This window comes from Rhinolophus sinicus, chromosome 15 (assembly GCF_057876585.1).
Source record: "Rhinolophus sinicus isolate RSI-liver-muscle chromosome 15, RSI-T2T, whole genome shotgun sequence".
Taxonomy (NCBI): domain Eukaryota; kingdom Metazoa; phylum Chordata; class Mammalia; order Chiroptera; family Rhinolophidae; genus Rhinolophus; species Rhinolophus sinicus.
This window is the reverse complement of record NC_142515.1, coordinates 21,250,297-21,271,547: the sequence shown is the minus strand read 5'-3', so window position 1 is coordinate 21,271,547 and position 21,251 is coordinate 21,250,297. Positions and strand designations below refer to the sequence as shown.

The 21,251-nt window shown below is 40.2% G+C and overlaps 1 protein-coding gene across 14 annotated transcripts in view; it reads right to left on the bottom strand.

Moving 5' to 3' along the window:
* Window positions 1-254: 254 nt before the first annotated feature.
* Window positions 255-21,251, bottom strand: part of STN1 (STN1 subunit of CST complex) — a 38,183-nt gene continuing 17,186 nt past the window's right edge. For 11 of the 14 annotated variants that reach the window (XM_074339094.2, XM_019725061.3, XM_074339098.2 and 8 more), the window contains 3 exons: window positions 16,254-16,373; window positions 13,700-13,772; window positions 255-1,034 (listed from right to left, as the gene is read on the bottom strand). In XM_074339094.2, the coding sequence (XP_074195195.2) occupies window positions 877-1,034; window positions 13,700-13,772; window positions 16,254-16,373 (351 nt within the window). In that variant the 3' untranslated portion in view covers window positions 255-876. The other 3 variants (XR_012498436.2, XR_012498435.2, XM_088791865.1) reach the window with 3 other exon arrangements.

Here is a 21,251-nt window from a genome sequence, read left to right as displayed (position 1 = left end):
GAGAAGTTTGCCTCCGTCACCTGTCTGGGCACATACAGAGTCTTTGTTTGGATGGTGTCAGGAGGTCTTGCACATTCAATGGTAACCTTGAAAGTAATATCTACCACCACCAGACAATTGGCTGAAAGCCTCTGGGAACTTCAGGGGATCAAAGGACAATGTATTTAGTCACGCATGTCCTCAAGTGCAGGGAAATGTACTGAGACATCTTTCAATTCAGAAGGAAAATAAGGAAATTGATAAACACAAAGCCGTGCCTTGGATCCATTTATTCCCATCTCTGGGTAGGTCTGTAAACAGCATTTCACCTAGGACTCATGACCCACCACTGGTGCTTGACCCTTAGAAATCATAGGTCAGCAACAGTCATCTAGGAAGAGCTGGTCCCCTATTCTGGGCTCTTAACCATCAAGACAGGCCCACAAGACTGTTCCTGATAGCCTAAAGTTTTAAAAAGTGTTAGAGCTGTGCGATCTGGCTGTATGCTCTTCAGTTCTTGCAGTCCATGGGCTGTACCATGCGATGTGCCTCGATAAAGCCTCTTCCACACACCCACACACACCGCTTCAGCCACTAACAGTGTCTCCTCTCCTTCTGCTACAGGAACGATGCCCAGTCCAGTGAGGAGATCAACGGGGAGGGTTTCCTTGTATGTCGTGGCTAAGATAAAAGTCATCTTATCCCAAGGATACAGCAGGTAGAAGGAAGCCTACAGAATTCATGCCCAATTCTATTCCTCAAATGACCACATTTCATAGTTGATTATGAGCTAATTGCCTCCAGACCCATAAGCGTCTGCATGATGTTTCAAATCAGAGCCTGGGAGTGAACCCCACTTGGTCTTTCTCCTTGGCCCAGCCTGCCCGTGGCCTGTCCTCAGAACGCCACGTAGTAGTGCTCCATCGTGCTGACGATGTCACTCTGGTCCTCCAGGAGCTCCAGTACCTGCTGCAGCACAGGCTCACTCAGGCCCTGGCTCAGGTGCAGGCGAGCACAGGCCAAGATGTGCCGGAAGTGGCAGCCCTTCTCCGCGTCTGCAAGAAAAAGGCAGTTGTCTAAGCTTAGACACACCTGTCAGGCCCTCCTCTCTCTCCTCTGTCCTTTCCTTCTAAAGGGAAGCTCTTCTCCGTATCTGCTGAATCAGAACCTGCATCTTAGTAAGATCTCCAGATGCTTCTCGTGCGCACTGAAGCTGGAGATGCACTGGTGTAGATTATCAGCAAAAACAAAACAAGAAAACCCATTCTCAGGCCTGTTATTTCACCACAGTGACATGGACCCACTGTTCAGGGACTCACTTCAATCTTCAAGGACCCCTAGTCAATAATTTAATATCAATAAGCTAATATATTTTTAGTAATTGATCATCTTTTTCCGCAAATGCAATTACATGTAGAAGTGGGTGCATTCATGTTGAATTCCTAGCTTTCCCAGTGGAAGATCACTTGAGGTGGACAGTGGAGCCAGTTTACCTCCATATTCTTTCCCATAAGGCCTGACTGACGCGACTGCCACGGTGAAGAAGGGAGTTCTACCTGTGGCCTGTTCTCATTCCTCTCTGCTTCCAGGAAGTCTTGTCTGTGACGGATGTGTTCTAAAAACTTCTAACCCTCTACCCAAAAGTAAGACCATTTGGTATACAGCGATGAAAGCTCAGGGTTAGTAACCTCTTTCCTACTTGAAATCAATGATTTAGAGTAGTGGCGTGCACACTGAAGTTGTGACAAATAGAGGATCACGAAATCAATTCAGTGGGTTGTGATCAACATTCTTTTTCTTACCAAATAGATTAAGACAGACTAAAATAGAAAATCACAGAAGGCACTGCATTGTAGGTAGGATAAGTCTTATTTTGTGAAACTGTATTTCTACGTATGTGATTTATAGCTATATCTGTATCTATCTATCTAATGTGTTATAATTATATAATTTATTGGATCATGATGTAAAATACATTTGTAACTTTGAGTCAAAGTCAAACTGCACCACTGAAAACAAATCTTTCCTAGTTATCACTTTAAAGCCTCACGGCAGGGCCAGGCTTGGCTTCTCATGGTCCACAGTCACTGAACGTTGTTTTCAGATGATAAAATGTTTTAGGCTCCAGGAAGGTGCTCAAAGCGGTACAGTGGTGTTGGGCAAAGCATGGCTTGGCGGTCAGTACACCTTTGGGGTTTTGGGCAAGTCATAGTATTTTCAAGCTTCAGTTTTCTCACCTATGGAGAGGGAGGCTGGGGAGGAAGGGGGCCACCTGTGAGGTCCTTTCCAGCTCTAAGGGTCAGAGACTATCACAGGCAGCCAGTCTTGGGCTAACAAAGACTTGCTAAATTCTGACCTCTAGTGGTTCTGTCAACTCATTGTTCCTCCCAGTTGGGATTACTGTTGAAAAACGCCACCTCCACTGTCTTCACATTTCCAGTCTGTTTCTTCAATATTCATTCAGTAAAGATTTCCTGAACACCTACTATGTGTATAGCACTGAATAAGGAGGAACAGATAGAGAGTACAGATGGAGAGCTGACTCTGGAGTCCAACGGACCTGAATTCAATTCTGGACTCTATGACTAGGGCAAAGTGGTTCATATCTCAGTCAGTTTTCTCATCTGTAAAATGGGAACAAAATCACTTAATTCACCAGTGGTTGTGTGGATGAATGGAGACCCATGGTAGGTGCTTCTTATATGGGGAATTACTATAATTCTATCATCATAGACATAACCTAAGAAGAAGTACATAACCTAGTTCCTATGCTAAAGAAGCTTCAACTTGTCCTGAGAAGAACAGTTGATGACAGAGGGTGGAGAAGAACTCCAACCAAACTGGGCCCGCACACAGCAGAGGGAGCACCAGGGAATTTCAGCACTGCTTGTCTTTTAATCTTCGTTCTTGTAAGGCTGGGATGCTCATGCTCAGGGCTCAAGATGACTTACAGGCATATGTGGGGCCCTTAGCAGCGATGTTGACAAAGGCCTTAAACTATTTCTTCAGAAAGGCCATTTGGCTATCAGAGACATCTGTTCACAAAGTAGCCTTCCAGTTACACGGAGAGAAGGGTTGGTATCAGTTCTTTAAATATTTGGTAGAATTCACCAGTGAAGTCATCAGGTCCAGGGCTTTCCTCTGTTGGGAGATTTTTAACTACCAGTTGAATCTCTTTACACATAGTAGGTGCTGTACACATAGTAGGTGTTCAGAAAATCTTTACTGAATGAACATTGAAGAAACAGACTGGAAATGTGGAGACAGTGGAGGTGGCGTTTTTTCAATAGTAATCCCAACTGGGAGGAATAATGAGTTGACAGAACCACTAGAGGTCAGAACTTAGCAAGTCTTTATTAGCCCAAGACTGGTTGCCTGTGATAGTCTCTGACCCTTTGTATTTCTTTGTGACTTAGTGTTGGTAGGTTTTGTGTTTCTAGGAATTTGTCCATTTCATCTGGTTATCCAATTTGTTGGCATGCAGTTGTTCACAGTATTCTCTTACAGTCTTTTTTTATTTCTATAGAAATAGTACTAATGTCCTCATTTTCATTTCTGATTTTAGCAATTTGAGTCTTCTTTTTCTTTTAGCCCATCTAGCCGAAGGCTTGTGATTAGCATTCTTTTTCTTACCAAACAGATTAAAATAGAAAATTACAGAATGTACTTGCATTATAGGTAGGATATAAGTCAATTTTGTTGATTTTTTTCAAAGAACAAATTTTTGGTTTCATTGATTTTTCTCTCTCTCTTTTTTTTTTTTCTATTCTCTGTTTCATTTATCTTTGCTCTAATTTTATTATTTCCTTCTTTCTGCTAGTTTTGGATTTAGTTTGTTCTTCTTTCTCTAGTTTCTTAAATTGTAAAGTAAGTTTGTTGATTTGAGATCTTCCTTGTTTTTCAATATGTTTATAGCTATAAAGTTCACCTAAGCACCACTTTTGCTGTGTCCCATAAGTTTTGGTATGTTACGTTTTTGTTTTCAATCATTTCTAAGTATTCTCTAATTTCCCTTGTGATTTTTTCTTTGATCTATTACTTGTGTAAGAATGTGTTGTTTATCAATTCAACAAAAGGACATAAACCCTAGTAAACATCTATGCACCCAACACAGGAGCACCTAAGTATGTAATACAAATACCTAATGATGTAAAGGGAGAAATCGACAGTAACACAATCATAGTAGAGGATGTATGTGCTCCATTGACACCAATGAACAGATCTTCCAGACAGAAAACCAACAAGGAAACAGCAGCCTTAAATAACACACTAGACCAGATGGACTTAATTGATATTTTTAGAGCATTTCACCCCAGAGCAGCAGACTATAGATCCTTTTCAAGAGCACATGGAACGTTTTCCAAGATAGACCACATGTTAGGCCACAAAACAAGTCTCAATAAATTTAAGAAGATTAAAATTATATCAAGTGTCTTCTCTAATCACAATGGTATGAAACTAGAAATAAATTACAAGAAAAAAATTGAAAAACACATAAACACTTGGAGGTTAAATAACATGCTACTAACTAAGGAATGGGCCAACAATGAGCTCAAGGAAGAAATCAAAAGATACCTTGAGACAAATGAAAATGAAAACACAATGACACAAAAAATATGGGACACAGTAAAAGCAGTTCTAAGAGGGAAATTCATAGCAATGCAGGCCTACCTAAAGGAACAAGAAAAATCTCAAATAAACAGTCCAACTTTACACTTAAGGAAAAAGAACAGCAAACAAAGTCCAAAGCGAGTACAAGGAAGGAAATAATAAACATCAAAGCAGAAATAATTGAAATACAGGCTAAAAAAACAATACAAAAGATCAATGAAACCAAGAGCTGGTTTTTTTGTTTTAAAGATAAACAATGTTGACAAACCCTTAACAAGACTCATCAAGAAAAAAAGAGAGAGACCTCAAATAAATAAAATCTGAAATGAAAGAGAAGAGACAAGGGCCCCCACAGAAATACAAAAAATTTTAAGAAAATACTATGTGCAATTATATGCCAACAGATTGGACAATCTGGAAGAAATGGATACATTCCTAGAGCATACAATCTTCCAAGGCTGAATCAGGAAGAAACAGAAAATCTGAACAGACTAATTACAGTTAACAAAATCCAGTTATCTGCAAGCTCCCAACAAACAAAAGTCCTAGACCAGATGGCTTCACAGGTGAATTTTACCAAACATTCAAAAAAGAATGAACACCTATTCTTCTCAAACTATTTTTAAAAATTCAAGAGAAGGGAAGGCTCCCAAGCTCATTTTATGAGGTCACCATTACCCTGATTCCAAAACCAGACAAAGACATTACAAAAAAAGAAAACTATAAGTCGATATCCCTGATGAACATAGATTTAAAAATTCTCAACAAAATCTTAGCAAACTGAATTCAGCAATACATTAAAATGATCAAGAGGGATTCATTGTTAGTATGCAAGGTTGGTTCAATATCCACAAATCAATTAATGTGATACACCACATAAACAAAATGAAAAATAGAAATCCTATGGTGATACCAGCAGATGTAGAAAAAGCATATGACAGAATCCAGTTATGATAAACACTCTCAGCAAAGTGGGAATAGAGAGAACATATCTCAAAATAATAAAGGCCATATATGACAAACCCACAGCTAATATCACACGCAATGGGGAAAAGCTAAAAGCATTCTCTTTAAGATCAGGAACAAGGCAAGGATGCCCACTTCTACCACTTTTATTCAACATAGCTCTGAAAGTCCTAGGCACAGCAATCAGACAAGAAAAAGAAATAAAAAGCATCCAAATGGGAAAGGAAGAATTAAAACTGTCATTATTTGCAAATGACATACTATATAGAGAGAACCCCAAAGATTTCACAAAAAAACTATCAGAACTGATAAATAAATTTAGTAAAGTAGTAGGATACAAAATTAACATTCAGAAATTCATTGCATTTTCATATACCAATAACAAACTACCAGAAAGAGAAATTAAGAAAACAACCCCATTTACAATTGCATAAAAATAAAAAACACAAAAAACCTAGGAATAAATTTAATCAAGGAAATAAAAGACCTGTATTCAGAAAATTTTAAGACATTGAAGAGACAAATTAAAGAAGATACAAATAAATGGAAGCACATACCATGGTCATGGATAGGAAGAATTAATATAGTTAAAATGTCCATACTACCTAAAGCAATCTATAGATTCAAGGCAATCCTTATCAAAATACCAATGTCATTTTTCACAGAACTAGAATAAATAATCCTAAATTTTATATGGAACCATAAAACAAGACCCTGAATAGCCAAGCAATCTTGAGAAAGAAGAACAAAGCTAGAGGTATCACACTACCTGATATCAAACTATACTACAAGGCCATAGTAATCAAAACAGCATGGTACTAGCACAAAAACAGACACATAGATCAATGGAACAGAATAGAGAGCCCAGAAATAAATCCGTACCTATATGGTCTACGATAAAGGAAACAAAAATATACATTGGGATACAGGCAGTCTACTTAATAAATGGTGCTGGGAAAACTGGACAAATACATGCAAAAAAATTAAACTGGACCACCTTCTTACTCCACATAAAAGAATAAACTCAGAATGGATTAAAGACTTCAATGTTAGATCCAAAACCATAAAACTGGAAGAAAGTATAGGCAGTAAATTCTCAGACATTATCCTTAGTAATATTTTTACTGATATATCTCCTCGGGCAAGGGAAACAAGAGAAAAAACAAACAAATGGGATTACACCAAACTAAAAGTTTTTGCATAGCAAAGGAAACCATCAACAAGACAAAAAGACATCCTACTGAATGGGAGAAGATGTTTGCCAATGACACATCTGATCAGGGGTTAATATCCAACATTTATAAAAGAACTCATACAACTCAACACCAAAAAAACCAAACAATCCAATTAACAAATGGGCAGAGGACCTGAATAGACATTTCTCCAGAGGACATACAGATGGCCAATAGACATATGAAAAGATACTCAATGCCACTAATCAGAGAAATGCAAATAAAAACCTCACACCTGTCAGAAAGGCCATCATCAATAAATCAAAAAACAAAAAGTGTTGGTAAGGATGTGGAGAAAAGGAAACCCTTGTGCATTGTTGGTGGGACTGCAAGTTGGTGCAGCCACTATGGAAAACAGTTTGGAGGTTCTTCAAAAAATTAAAAATAGAACTACCTTATGACCCAGCAATTCCACTCCAGGGTATTTATCCACAGAAATCCAAAACACTAATTTGGAAAGATATATATACTCCTCTGCCCACTGCAGCACTATTTATAATAGCCAAGATATGGAAACAACTGAAATGCCCATCAATAGACAATTGGATAAGAATGAAAGCTTATCATTTGCGACAACATGACTGGACCTAGAGGATATTATACTAAGTGTAGTAAGTCAGACTAAGAAAAACAAATACCATATGATCTCACTTATATGTGGAATCTAAAGAACAGGTAAAACAGAAATAGACTCATAGATACAGAGAACAAACTGATGGTTGCTAGATGGGAGGGCGGTGGGGATGGGTAAGACAGATAAAGGGATTAGGAAATACAAATTGGTAGTCACAAAATAGTCTTGGGGATGTGAAATACGGTATGGGGAATATAGTCAATAATGTTGTAAAAACTATTATGGTGTCAGATGGTACTAGAGTTATCAGGGGGAATCACTTTTTAAATTACATAAATGCCTAATCACTGTGCTATACACCTGAAAATAATATAATATTGAATGTCAACTATAATTTTAAAACGACAATCATGGGGATATATAGTATATCATAGGGAATATAGTCAATAATATTGTAATAACTATGTACAGTGTCAGATGGGTAATGGAATTATTGGGGTTATCACTTTGTGAGGTATATAAATGTCTAATCGCTATGTTGTTTTGTACACCTGAAACTAAAAAGAAAAAAAAATGTGTTAATTTCCACAAATTTGTGAATTTTCCAATGTTACTTCTGTTATTGACTTCTAACTTCATCCCACTGTGGCCAGAGAAAGTACTTTGTATGGTATCTACCTCTACAAATCTATTGAGACTTAATTAGTGGCCTAACATATAGCCTATCCTGGAAAATGTCCCATGTATACTTGAGAAGAATGTATATTTTGTTGCTATTGGGTAGTGTTTTGTTTATGTTTGTTAGATCTAGCTGATTTACTGTGTTAATTTCTCAATTTCCTTCCTTATCTGCTGTCTGATTATTCTATCCATTATAGAGAGCGGGGTACTGAAATCTCCAACTATTATTGTAGAACTATTTCACCCTTCAATCCTGCCAGTTTTTTTCTTCATATATTTTGATGGTCTATCATTAGGTATATAAATGTTTATAATTGCTATATCTTCTTGGTGTAGTGAACCTTTTATTAATGCACAATGTTCTCGTCTCCTGTGACATTTTTTAATTTAAAGTCTATTTTGTCTGATATTAGCATAGGCACCCCTGCTCCCTTTTGGTACTATTTGCATAGGATATCTTTTCCATTCTTTTACTTTCAATCGATTTGTGTCTTTAGATCTAAAGTGAGTCTCTTATAGACTGCATATAGTTGGATCATGTTTTTTTATTCCTTCTGCCATTTTCTGTCTTTTGATTGGGGAGTTTAATCTGTTTATATTTAAAGTAATTACTGGGGCAGCTGGATGGCTCAGTTGGTTAGAGCGCGAGCTCTTAACAATAGGGTTACCGGTTCGATTCCCACATGGGCCAGTTAGCTGCGCCCTCCACAACTAGATTGAAGACAACGAGCTGCTGCTGAGCTGCTGGTGGATGTCTCAGTTGGTTAGAGCGCGAGCTCTCAACAACAAGGTTGCCGGTTCAGTTGCTGCATGGGATGGTGGGCTGCACCCCCTGAAACTAAGATTGAAAACCGCGACTGCACTTGGAGCTGAGCTGCGTCCTCCACAACTAGATTGAAGGACAACGACTTAGAGCTGATGGGCCCTGGAGAAACACACTGTTCCCCAATATTCCCCAATAAAAAATTTAAAGTAATTACTGCTAAGGGGAAACTTACTTCTGTTATTTTGCTATTTGTCTTCTATATGTCTTACAGCTTTTTCTCCTTCATCTCCTGCACGACTGTCTTCTTTTGTATTTAGTTAATGTTTTGTAGTGAAATATTTAAATTCCTTTCTCATTTCCTTTTGTATATATTTTCTAGCTATTTTCTTTTTGGTTACCATGGGGATTACAATTAACATCCTAAAGTTATAACACTCAAATTTGAATTTATTCCAGCTTAACTTCGATTAACATACATAACTTCGATTAACATACAAAAACTCTGTTCCTTTACAGCAGTTCTATACCATCCCCTTTCAGTTGATGATGTCACAAATTACATCTTTATATATTGGGTGCCCAAGAACATAAACTAATAATTCTTTTAAATATATTAATCTCTTAAATCATATAGAAAACAAAAAATGGAGTTACAAACTATTGTTACAATAATACTAGCTTTTATAATTGCCCAAGTATTTACCTTTATTGAGACCTTTATTTCCTCATATGGCTTTGAGTTACTGTCCGGTGTCTTTTCATTTCACCCTGCCAGAATTCCTTGAGTATTTCTTGCAGGGAAGATCTAGTGGTAACAAACTCCTTCAGATTTTGTTTATTGTGAAATATCCTGATTTCTCCCTCACTTTTTTTTTGTTTTAAAGGAGGGCGCAGCTCACAGTGGCCCATGTGGGGATCGAACTGGCAACCTTGGTGTTATCAGCACCACACTCTAACTAACTGAGCTAACTGGCTACCCTCTCCCTCACTTTTGAAGGACAGCTTTGCTGGCTATAGGTTCTTGGCTTACAGTTTTTTTCTTTAGCACTTTGACTGTATCAGCCCACTGCCTCTGGCCTCCAAAGTTTCTGATGAGAAACCTGCTGCTAATCTTATTGATGATCCCTTTTGTACATGACAAGTTGTTTCTCTCTTGCTGCTTGCTGCTTTCATGATTCTCACTTTGTCTTTCAAAAGTTTGATTATATATAATGTGTCATGGTGTGGTCTTTTTGAGTTCATCTTACTTGAAGTTCATTGACCTTCTTGGATATTTATATTTATGTCTTTCATCAAATTAGGGAAGTTTTCAGCCATTATTTCCTCAAATATTCTCTCTGCCCCTTTCTCTCTTCACCTTCGGGGACTCCCACAATGCCTATGTTGGTCCACTTGATGGTGTCCCATTGGTCCTTTAGGCTCTGTTTATTTTTCTTCAACTGCAAGTTTCTTCTTTCTTCTGCCTGTCCAAATCTGCCTTTGAATCACTTCTACTAAATTCTTCATTTCAGTTATTGTACTTTTCGGCTCCAGAATTTTAATTTTTGGTTTCTTTTTAAGTTTTCTATCTCTTTATTTGATATTTTCATGCTTTTCATCCATCGTTTTCTTAACTTTCTCTATATCTTCCTTTAGTTGAACATTTTTAAGACAGTTGTTTTAAAGTCTTTGTCTAGTATATCTGCTATTAGGTCTTTTTCAGGGACAGTTTCTGTTGATTTTTTTTTTTTTTCCTGTTGAATGGGCTATACTTTCTGGTTTCTTTGTATGTCTTGTGATTTATAGTTGAAAACTGGATATTTGAATCTAATAATGTGGTAATTCTGGAGATCAGATTCTCCCCCTTCCCTAGGGTTTGCTGTATTGTTATAGGTTTTTGTTTGTTTGTTTGTTTGTTTAAATTGTTGTAGGCTATCTCTGTGCCAAGGATGTAAACTTAAGGTCTTCTCAGGTCTTTTTCTGAGCCTGCACCTTTCTCTGGGCATGTGTCATCACTTTCTCATTTCTCCCCTAAATGCAGTTGCTTTTGAATGTACTAGTCTTTCTTTTCTGGCTCCCAAAAAGGGGGGAAAACAATAATAAAGGGGGTATAAGAAGGACATCAGTACTTTAAAATCCCTTTGAAGTGACTACACTGTTGGGGAAGCGACTTGCAACACAGGGCGAGATGTAACAAAAATGGTTACCCCCCCCTCTTTGTCTGCAACTCTGTAATCAGAAGTAGCAATCAGAAATATGAGCACAGATTCCTGATATTTGGAGGACAAGGTTAATTTTGCCCACTCTAGCTCCTGTAAGTTCTGTGCAAGCTGCTCCAGAAACAAGTGTACAGCTGCCCACCACATGGCTGGGGACAGGGATGGGTAGCTGTTACTAAGAGCTGCAAATTGGCTGAAATTAACCCCAATTTACTGTCCAAGCTTTCCCCTGGAAGTTGGAAACCTTCAATAGACTTCATAGTTCCAAGATAGTTACATCAGACAGATGAGATGGCTGCCTAAGTGGAAAGACAGATTCCTGGTGCTTCCTAATCTGCCATTTTCCTAACAGTTTTATAAAACACCAATTTATGTAATCCTTATAACAACTTATCATGTAGGTAATATTATTATCCCCATTTTACATATAAAGAAACTGAGGCACAGACTTACTCAAGGTCACACAGCTGCAAAGTGGCAGAGGTGGGATTCAAACCCAGGCAAGGTGGCTCCAGGGCCCAGCTCTTTACAACCATGCCACACTGCCCATCTTTAGATAAGCGTGCTATCAGTGCTTTATGGACCTAAACAGGCCTCATATTTACAGTCCTTTTATTACTGTAGGTTTAACCTTTGCTGAAATACTTATAGATGACTAAAGATTTTAAGTTCTCCCATCAATCATCTTGACAAGGAAAAACTCCAATGCTATATTTTGTGTGCAAGGTTACAAACAAACTAAAGGTCCAATAGGAATGGTTAAATAAGTGGTTGAATATCTATTTATATATATAATGCAATACTGTGACACTATTAAAAAGTCTGAGGCACTTTTACATGTACTTTTTATAAAGGATAAATAATACAAATATGTTTGTAAGTACATATAACATCTCTTAAAGGATATGCAGGAAACCAGTAACAACCACTGCCTTTGGAAAGGGGAACACAGAGCTTGGGGTTCAGTACTGGCAGGGAGTCTGACTTTTTGGCACGTATTTCTACACTGTTTGACATTTTATCACGTGCATATATTGTTATTCAAAATATTTTTATGTCATATCATAGCTATTTCTTGTGAAAAGGAGTTGTTGCAGTAGACTCCCAGACAGCCCCTAGAAGGTATTTTTATTGGCATTCTCAGTTATTTAAGCTCCAGGATCCAGCTTCTGGGCGTTTACTAGTTCCAGGGAATTGGTTTCTGGCTTTTAGAGGCTCCCCTTTATAGACTGAGTAACAGAGACTATCTGCCTTGACACACACACTCACCAAGCAGGAGCTGGCCTAGAAGTGGATTAGAAGCTGGATTAGAAGTGGATATAAAACTGCCATTTTACAGGCCCTCAGGTCGCCGAGGCTATTTGGTTCTCCTAAGAAATGAAGTGTAAATTCTTTTTATTTGCTTCACTAGGGCCTCGGATTATTTCAATCCATGCTATTCATAATGCAGATCAAAATAAGCACCTGGCCAGGTGGTGTGGCCTAAGATGAGTGCAGGAATGTTACACGGGGAGCAATCTCTCACCCCTTTTTGGTTGAGAAATCCCACATTTCACTGCTCTTAAAAGCTCCTTAAGTTGTGGACAGACAGGTTTTTCCTCCCAACTAAAGGATACTTGTTCTTATTGTTGTGAATGAAGTGAACAACAGCCAGACACCCTGCATTGAAATAATAGGTTGCTTTCAGTTTAAGATCTGGGCTCTGACCTCATCGGTTCTTAGTGGCTAAATATGGCTGCATACCAGAGACACCAGGGATGGAGACCTGGTCCAGCCTACCGGTGACTTAGCCTGGAATAGGTCCAGGCCCCGGGGATGTAGGGGCTGAAAGGACTGGAGGTGGGTTTCTCTGGAGAGAAAGAAAGCAGGATGAGGAGACTTGTGGTCATTAAGAAGCCTTTCCACTTGTCTTTTAATGACATTTATTGACATATACCAACATTTGTTATTAGCGTGTTTACAAACGGTAGACACTGAAAAGTCACTTTTAAGACTGATCAGCGTACACAGGATTTAAAGATAGGGCTAATGCTTTCTTTTCTTTCTAACTAGTATGAAAATGGTAATGTCAGACTATCTCCAGTTTGAGTTTGTAACCACTAGGGGCTGACCTAACTCCACTAAAACCAACTATTTTCTAAACCATTTCTTTTGCAAATTACCAGGTTCCAAGATAACTTAATTACACTGTTCATCAACTGTAATGTCTAGAACCATTCCTCCCGACATTGAAGGGCTTGATGTCAAAAGAGGAAAATTTCAGGTTTGGGTTCAAAGATAAGGGGCAAGAGCAGAATAAGAAGTGACACAAATCAGAGAGACCATGAGAACCAGGACATCGAGAAGTTCTAGCCCAGTGGCTTACCTCACGGGATCAGAATCACCCGAGGGCCTCACCTGTCATGCCCTTACCCCATGAATCAGAATTGCTAGGGGTGGGGCCTGAACACCACATGTCCAAAAAAGCTCCGAGGTTTAAGCTTACGTATAGTGATGGTTAGAACAACTGTGCGAGCCTAATGCTCACTTCAGAAAGGAGGAACCTGAGGCTTTGAGATGGCAGATGTGTTAGTCAGCCACATTTCCAAGTCACTCCTGGGGAAATCCCCCGTCTCCTGACTCTCTATCCAGTGCTCTCTGGGAGGGAACCTCCCCTTCCAATGCATCAGGACACATGCATTATACCACTTACGGTTTGGTTTCTGGCAGTCTTCTTGAATGATACGATGGATCTTTCTGTGCAGTTCTTTGTCTTCTCTGGTTACCTAAATAGGAAAAAGAGTTTGAGAGAGTGTTCTTAAGGTTGTGTCATCCAGACTCCCAATAGTTTCTACAGATTTCAGAATAGTTTCTGAAGATTTCATAACAATCATCATCTCTATGCCAACAATGTGGTGTTCAATACATGGCCTACTGAGCAGCTCTGTCCCTGAGCAGCTCGCTGCTTCGCAGCTGACGCAGAGGCACACTCCCTCGGGTGGTGGTTCACTGGGGCCATGATGTAAAGAGAAACTGGAATACTTCTAAGGGGCAACTTTCTTCTGAAATATTCATAATACATTCATAAAATTTCTCTTATTTGTCATATTTTTGAGGGAGGCACAAGTGATCCAAGTCTCTGATTTCAACCCCAGCATTCTTTCCTCTGTGCTCTGACACCAGCTTTGTGTTTCATTGGCTTTATTGTTTCTCTTAACCATAAGAAAAAGCAAAATAAATAAAACCGTAAGGAAAAGCTAGCAAGAATAAATCTAGCCCATCCACTGAAAAACTCTGTGTCTTCAAAGGTGAACCTAACCTGGATCCTTTCTCAACCAGCAACCAAATGAGTCTCCCTCTGCGTTCAATAGTAAATCTTATATTGAAAAAAAAGAAAGAAAGGAAGGAAGGAAGGAAGGAAAGAAAGAAAGAAAGAAAGAAAGAAAAGGAAATAGAGGAAGAAAGGAAGGGTAAAAAGTAGCATGCAAAGACACTTAGATCAGGAGTGCTTGTTTGATAGGACTTATAGAATGACCAGGTTTAAGAATGGAGATGCTGATAACGTCTGCCTTCTCACAAGGTTATTGTAAAGATTAAATAAGGAAACGTGGTGAGAGCTGCTGAAAGCTGGCAAGGGCTATACAAAAAGAAGTACCAACATTACTGTGATAACTCTTTCCCTGAGGCCAGGCTCTCAGGAAAACAGAAACCTACAAGGTCAGGCACTAAGGTGAAAGGGGAGTGAAGTCAGAGAAAGGGGGTGGTTCTGCTGAGGAAAAGACAGCTATTGTTGCTTGATCACCCCATTCCAGCTCACACTGACTCACAGGAGGAAGTGCCGCAAGCCTCTCATACCTCAGTCCTGCACTGCTGCCCACGGTCCTGCTGCGCCCCAGGAAGAGCTGCCTTCTACAGACCCAGGGGGCTGACCCCAGAGCCTCCCAGGCAGAATCTGACTGGAAGTGGGTGGGTGGGTGGAAGCGGGGGCGGGGTGAGCTTCTCCAACCTCACTAGAGGCAATCAACTACCACCAGGCCTCCCCATCCTGGGAAGGGGTAGATTGCACTCACCCTTATAGAGATTGGAATACCCTTTTGCAAAAGTATTCAAATCGTGTTAAAACATCTCTTGATTTTAAAAAATGCACTAAAATGGGGAATCATTGGAGTAAATCAATATCAAGAAAATGTCCGCTATTAAGGAAAACTTCCCCTCAGGAATCCTGCTTGTAAATAAGGAGACTTGTGGGATTCCTCAGGGTTTTGATCTGTCTCCAGGAGAGTCACTCATAGCTGCAGCCAGGTCTCTGCTACTGAAATCAACGGTCATGAGGAGGCCCAACGTCAGCCTGGCTCCTCCAGTATTCAAGGTAGGCAGTGAGAGGCGAACTTTTAACTCTGCAAGTATGAGACAAGCAAGCACTTGTACCCCGTTGAGAATGTCAACTGACACAGCTTTGGGGCAGTCAATCGTGCTGTTAACCAAAAGCTTAGAGGACATGCCCTTTGCTCCAGCAATTCCTCTTTTAAGAATTAAGCTTACAGATATGCTTACATTAGTTTACAAAATAGTTGTGCAAAAATAGCCAGAGCAACACTACTTGTGAGAGCAAAAGTTGGAAACACCATAAATGTCCATCAGAGAGAAAGGGTTAAAATATTTATGGCAAGTTCCCCTAACATGGAATACCACACAGATAGCAAAAAGAATGAGGTAGATTTATAAATACTCACGTGGAAAGATGTGGTAAGGTGCTATTTTGGTGTCAAAAAAAGTTGCTGAGCATTATTTAGAGCAGTGGGTCTCAACTGTCCCAGGGGACACTTGGCAATATCTGGAGACATTTTTGGTTGCCACAAGTGGGGTGCTACTACTGGCATCTAGTGGGTGAAGGACAGAGATGCTGCTAAACATCCTACAATGCAAATGACAGACCCCCACAATAAAGAATCATCCAGCCTAAATAGTGCTGAGGTTGAGAAATCCTAATTTAGAGAATGATCCCTTTTTTTTCTTTTTGGTAGAACAAAAAAAGCCAACAGAGCATATATTTATACGTGTGCATTTGTAAATGCACAGAAAAACGTCTTGAAGGATATACTGTTAAAAGTGGTACCTTGGAGAAGGAGAAGGCCTGACTTTGACTCCTCACTTTATTTACCTACTTAATGACTGATTTTGAAAAAGAGTAAATAGGTATTCTTAAGTAATAAATATATTTGTAATTGAAGCTAAGAAGGAAAATAATTAAGTGGTAAGTCTCTTACATAGAATAGTTGATCAAAACCATCTTTCTGGTAAACAAGTCCTTTGTCCTGCAGCAGTTTGATAGCATCCTTAAATATACTATGAATTTCCTTGGAGGTGATATCATGCTCAAAATCTGCCTGTGGGAAGAAGAAAAAAGGGGGGAAAATGAAGGAAAGAAATAAGTCCCATCTTACAGCACCTGAGAGCAACTCCCTAGACTAACTGGTTTATGAATTCGCCCTACAGGCTTTTTATGTGCTGAGTCAAAAAGATCCAGGTATGCGCCAGCCTAAGCAGGGTGGTATTTAAGAAGGATTGGGAGGTTTGCTCTGGCAGGATCATGCTTTATAACTGTTCCACACCTTCATTATGATTTCCCCCTCCTTTTTTTTTACCCCCCCCCCACTCCGGTTCAAGCCGTTGTTTCTCAGTCTAGTTGTGTAGGACACAGCTCCCTGGCCCACGCTGGTATTAATTCTTGCACTCCTCCCCAGGCCGAGGCAGTCGGTCACCAGTCCTCAGTCAGCCGCTCACAGCAGCTCTCGCTGGCTGCCGGCCACTCACAATGGCTACCGGCCACTCACGCTGGCCACTGGCCACTCAGGGCAGCAAATGGCAGCACAGGGTAGCCCACGGCAGCTCATGCTGACCTCCGGCTGCTGATGGCAGCCCAGCTCCAGGGAGAGCCATTGTTCACAATCTTAGCTGTAGAGGGCGCAGCTCACTGGCCCATGTGGGAATCAAACTGGCGACTCAGGCGTTAGGAGCACTACGCCCTAACTACCTGAGCCACTAGACCAGCCCTCATTATGACTTTTTGTTTAATTTGTTTAATTCAACGATATGAAATGGAAAACTCAAAGAAGACAATCTTTATTTTTTTATACAAAACTAAAACATGGTATACAGATTAGTGCATTTTTTTCATTAAAGTTGTAGCTATATACAACCTCTTCCTAAGGACTCCAAAGAATTTTACACAGTGAAATAAGTTGGGGATCCCAGCATGTAGAAGGTATTAGAGTCTCCTTATTTTAAATGAAGAGCAATGACGGCAAACCCCTGTGCAGAAAGAACTGTCAACGGCGGGGCCGTGGGCTGAAGGTGGACAGGGACCTAGAGTAAAGCAAGACCACCATGTGGAAGGAACCTCAGCTGCTGTCAGTTTGCTGTCTCCTCAATTTCAACATTCTTCCCTTCTGTAAGAGATGGGTCTGCCTACAATGGTCATGAAGTCATCTTATTTCTTATTCTCAAGGAAGCTAAGTTTTCAGCTATGTCCCACCATGGTTCACTAGACTGTGCTTCTTGAGTTGGGGACTTTGTATTTCATCTTGGCCACCTCCTCCCTGGCACACAGTGGGTGACCAGTAAAACGTTTACATAATGAATGGAAGTAGATACCCAAATACAGGGGAGATTTTCAGTTCATTCCTAAAACAAACTGGTGAACAATTATCCTTCAAAGTACAGATCCATTTTTAATGTGACAGAAATTTGTCAAGGTTATTAGAAAGATCAGAGCGCCAAAGAAACATGGTAAAGCTTCCAAAAAAGTGTTTGAAGGCAAAGTGAAAGGTATTTATGAAGGCTGTCTGGGGCAGCACCTAGACATGCTGAAAAAGAGTGGGCTTGAGATTTGTTGATGACATTTCCTTAAAGTAGCAGGGACAGGAAAGAAACCCTCAAATGGCCCCGAGGGTTGACAATTGCATCCCTAAAGAAACCTTCTCTTTCTAAAAGAGATGTCCCAAACTAGCACTGTTTTAATCTAATAGATCCCAGCGATGTTTCACAAAGGAGTTCTCCTGGGCTGAACAGGAGAGTCCGAGACTCTTAAGGGTCTAAATTTTTCCCGAACAGAACAAGCTGGAGAACCTGGTTATTAGAACATTAGGGCCTAAAAATTGACAAACATTCCAGGGCATGACAACACCCATTTTCTGAAGGGAGAATAAGGCTGAGAAATATTTGACGACACTCATGGGCAGAAAAGCTATCTGGGTGTGTTTGGAATAAACACCTCACCTAGCAATCCTCAGCCATACATCTTTTTATTCGCTGGGGGGTGGGCTTCAGGCAAAGCTCTTGTTAATTTCATATGTGAGTGCTCTTACTTAGGGGAAATACAACCAAATATAGCTCCCCCACAAAACTTTGTAACAACCTAATCTTCATAGATTTGTCTTCTTTAGTCAATTTAATATAAGGATCCTAAGGGTGGAGTTTATTACATCTCTTACCAAGATAGAACTAAATAGGAAACTAACTAGAAATATCGGTACATGACTACTCCGGTCATTAAAAATGACGTTTGGTTATCCCCAGACCATATATAAAGCCCGATCCCTCCTCCCAGATTTCAGTAAGATCGAGCAGCAGGAAGAAAGAGTGCTAGGCCTGTGAAATTAAATGCACAGTGTCAGCTGTGAGCAAGGAGGACCCAACAGAAAAGGCTCTCTGTAAACGTAAACAAGATGCGAAGCTTCCTCTCCAAAAACATTTGCCTCAGCTGACCTTGGGACATATCTCCCTGATGATTATAAAGACACCGTCTCAAGGGTAAAGCCTCCAATCATCTGTTCCAGCCAGTAGCTTTTCCTGGCCTGGGATTTGTGTCTTTCTTGTCTTTTTCTAAAGAGCAATGACAGACTCATCTGATTCAGGAAACCGAAACTGCTCAGAGGAAAAAAACTGACTGGCTGAATGTGTTGAGCTTTAGCAGGCCTCTCCTCATCCCAGGTCAGGAACTGGGTGGATCTCTGAAATATATATAGTCTTCATTCCCAAACAACTCAACATTTATATAGCTGTCAAAGAAACAATGGTTTTGCAAGGCCTGCTTATCAGGTTTCTGGATTTGCTAAGAAGGGCCGCTATGGAAAAAAAAGGAAGGGGAAACATTCAAATCCGCTCTTCCCCTGCTTCTCAACTATAACACTATCACAATGATTTTTCTGAGATGCTTTCATCTGTATGACAATACAAAGTGCCAAAGGATCTAGGGTTTCACCATCATTGTAAAGCATCCGTAGCCTCCCAGGCTCTATTAAATAGGACTCAGCTGAATGACACTGACCCCCCCTTCCCCGCCCCGCAAGCAGAGCCATGGGAGGGAACAATTCATAATTGATGGAAAAATAGTTTCCAAAGACAAAACAAATGTAGAGTAATATTCATTTCTTTTTAAACATGCAGTACTGGGCAGTCATAAGTTTCTCCTCTAAGCATTTTTAAAATGATATCATGCCAAAGGTTCTCCACAGATTGTTTTAGTCCTGAGACCTCAAGTCTCTTAATTATAGCCACTGCAGAAGAGCTGGTTCACAGGAAGAATGTGGTCTTCACTAAGCTTCAAAGTTTCCTTCCACACATGCCAGTAGAGTGGTCAGAAGTCCTAGGAGGCCAACTTGGCATTGAGCCGCCTCTAAATGATTAAATGGGAAAAAGGTCAATCTTGCTGTCAGCAGACAGCTGGAGAGCTGCAACTGTTTAGAAGCAACAGTGGCACAGGACAAAGCGGCCTGTCATGACCCTCTCTGCCTTGGTGTTTCCTGAAATGATATCCCTCATCTCTGTGTATGAAATCACGGGTCACTGGACACACAGCCTGGTGCCAGGAAGAGATAATTAGGTGCATGAATGAAACTGAGAAGCAGTGGTCGTGCCTAGGAAGTTGCATGGGGACCTGGTGTCTGTTCCACTAGAATCACAAAGAATAATATATGTTACCTAACAAGGGTATTCAGAGCAGACCTGTTGGTAACAGCAGATTAGAAAACACCTAAACAGTCCAGGAATGGAGGTTTGTACCCTAAATTATCGGACATGTAACAAAAGATTATTAGTGGCAAATCTATATGTACGGCTAGGAAAAGATCTGTAAGACAAATTGTTCAATGAAAAGCTAGGTACAGACTACCGTTTAGCATGCTACCATTTGTGTAAAAAAAGGGGACACAATTACTTCTAGTTTATATATGCACAAACTATCTCCAGAAGGGTATTCCTGAGACTAGTAATGGCGCTTGTTTCTGGGGAGAGGGGGTAAGAGGGAGGATGGGAAGGAAAATTACTTTCAATTAGATACTTTCAGGAGCTATTTGAAGTTTTAGAAACCATTCTTTAATTAACACATAATAATAATTATCTAAAACCTACTTTATGACAGATCTGTTCTAGGCACTGGTTCTAGAAAACAGAGAAGACAGACAAGACCTCTGCTGTTAGAGAACTTAAATTCTGCTGGAGGAACAGGCAGGCGAACAAATAGATACCAGTGAGATCATGATATAAAAACGGGGTGATAACATAGTGAGGAAGTAGGTGGCTGTCAGAGTAGATGGTCAAGGCAGCCAAGAAGGTGACATTTAAGCGGAGGTTATTTCCTGGTGGAATAAATGAAATACATAAATACGAGTCATACTGTGTTTCCCCAAAAATAAGACTTAGCCGGACAATCAGTTCTTTTTTTTTTTTTTTTTTTTTTTTTTTTTTAACAGGACTTTTATTGGGGAACAATGGTCAAATTGTTGTCCTTTCAATCTTAGTTGTGGAGGGTTCTGTTCAGCTTCAAGTTGTTGTTCTTTCAGTCTTAGTTGTGGAGGGCGCAGCTCAGCTCCAAGTCCAGTTGCCGTTGCTAGTTGCAGGGGGCACAGCCCACCATCCCTTGCGGGAGTCGAACCGGCAACCTTGTGGTTGAGAGGACACGCTCCAACCAACTGAGCCATCCGGGAGCTCAGCGGCAGCTCAGTTCAAGGTGCCGTGTTCAATCTTAGTTGCAGGGGGCAGAGCCCACCATCCCTTGCGGGACTCGAGGAATTGAACTGGCAACCTTGTGGTTGAGAGCCCACTGGCCCATGTGGGAATTGAACCGGTAGCCTTCGGAGTTAGGAGCATGGATCGCTAACCGCCTGAGCCACCGGGCCGGCCCCGGACAATCAGTTCTAATGCGTCTTTTGGAGCAAAAATTAATACAAGACCTGGTATTATATATTATATTATATTATATTATA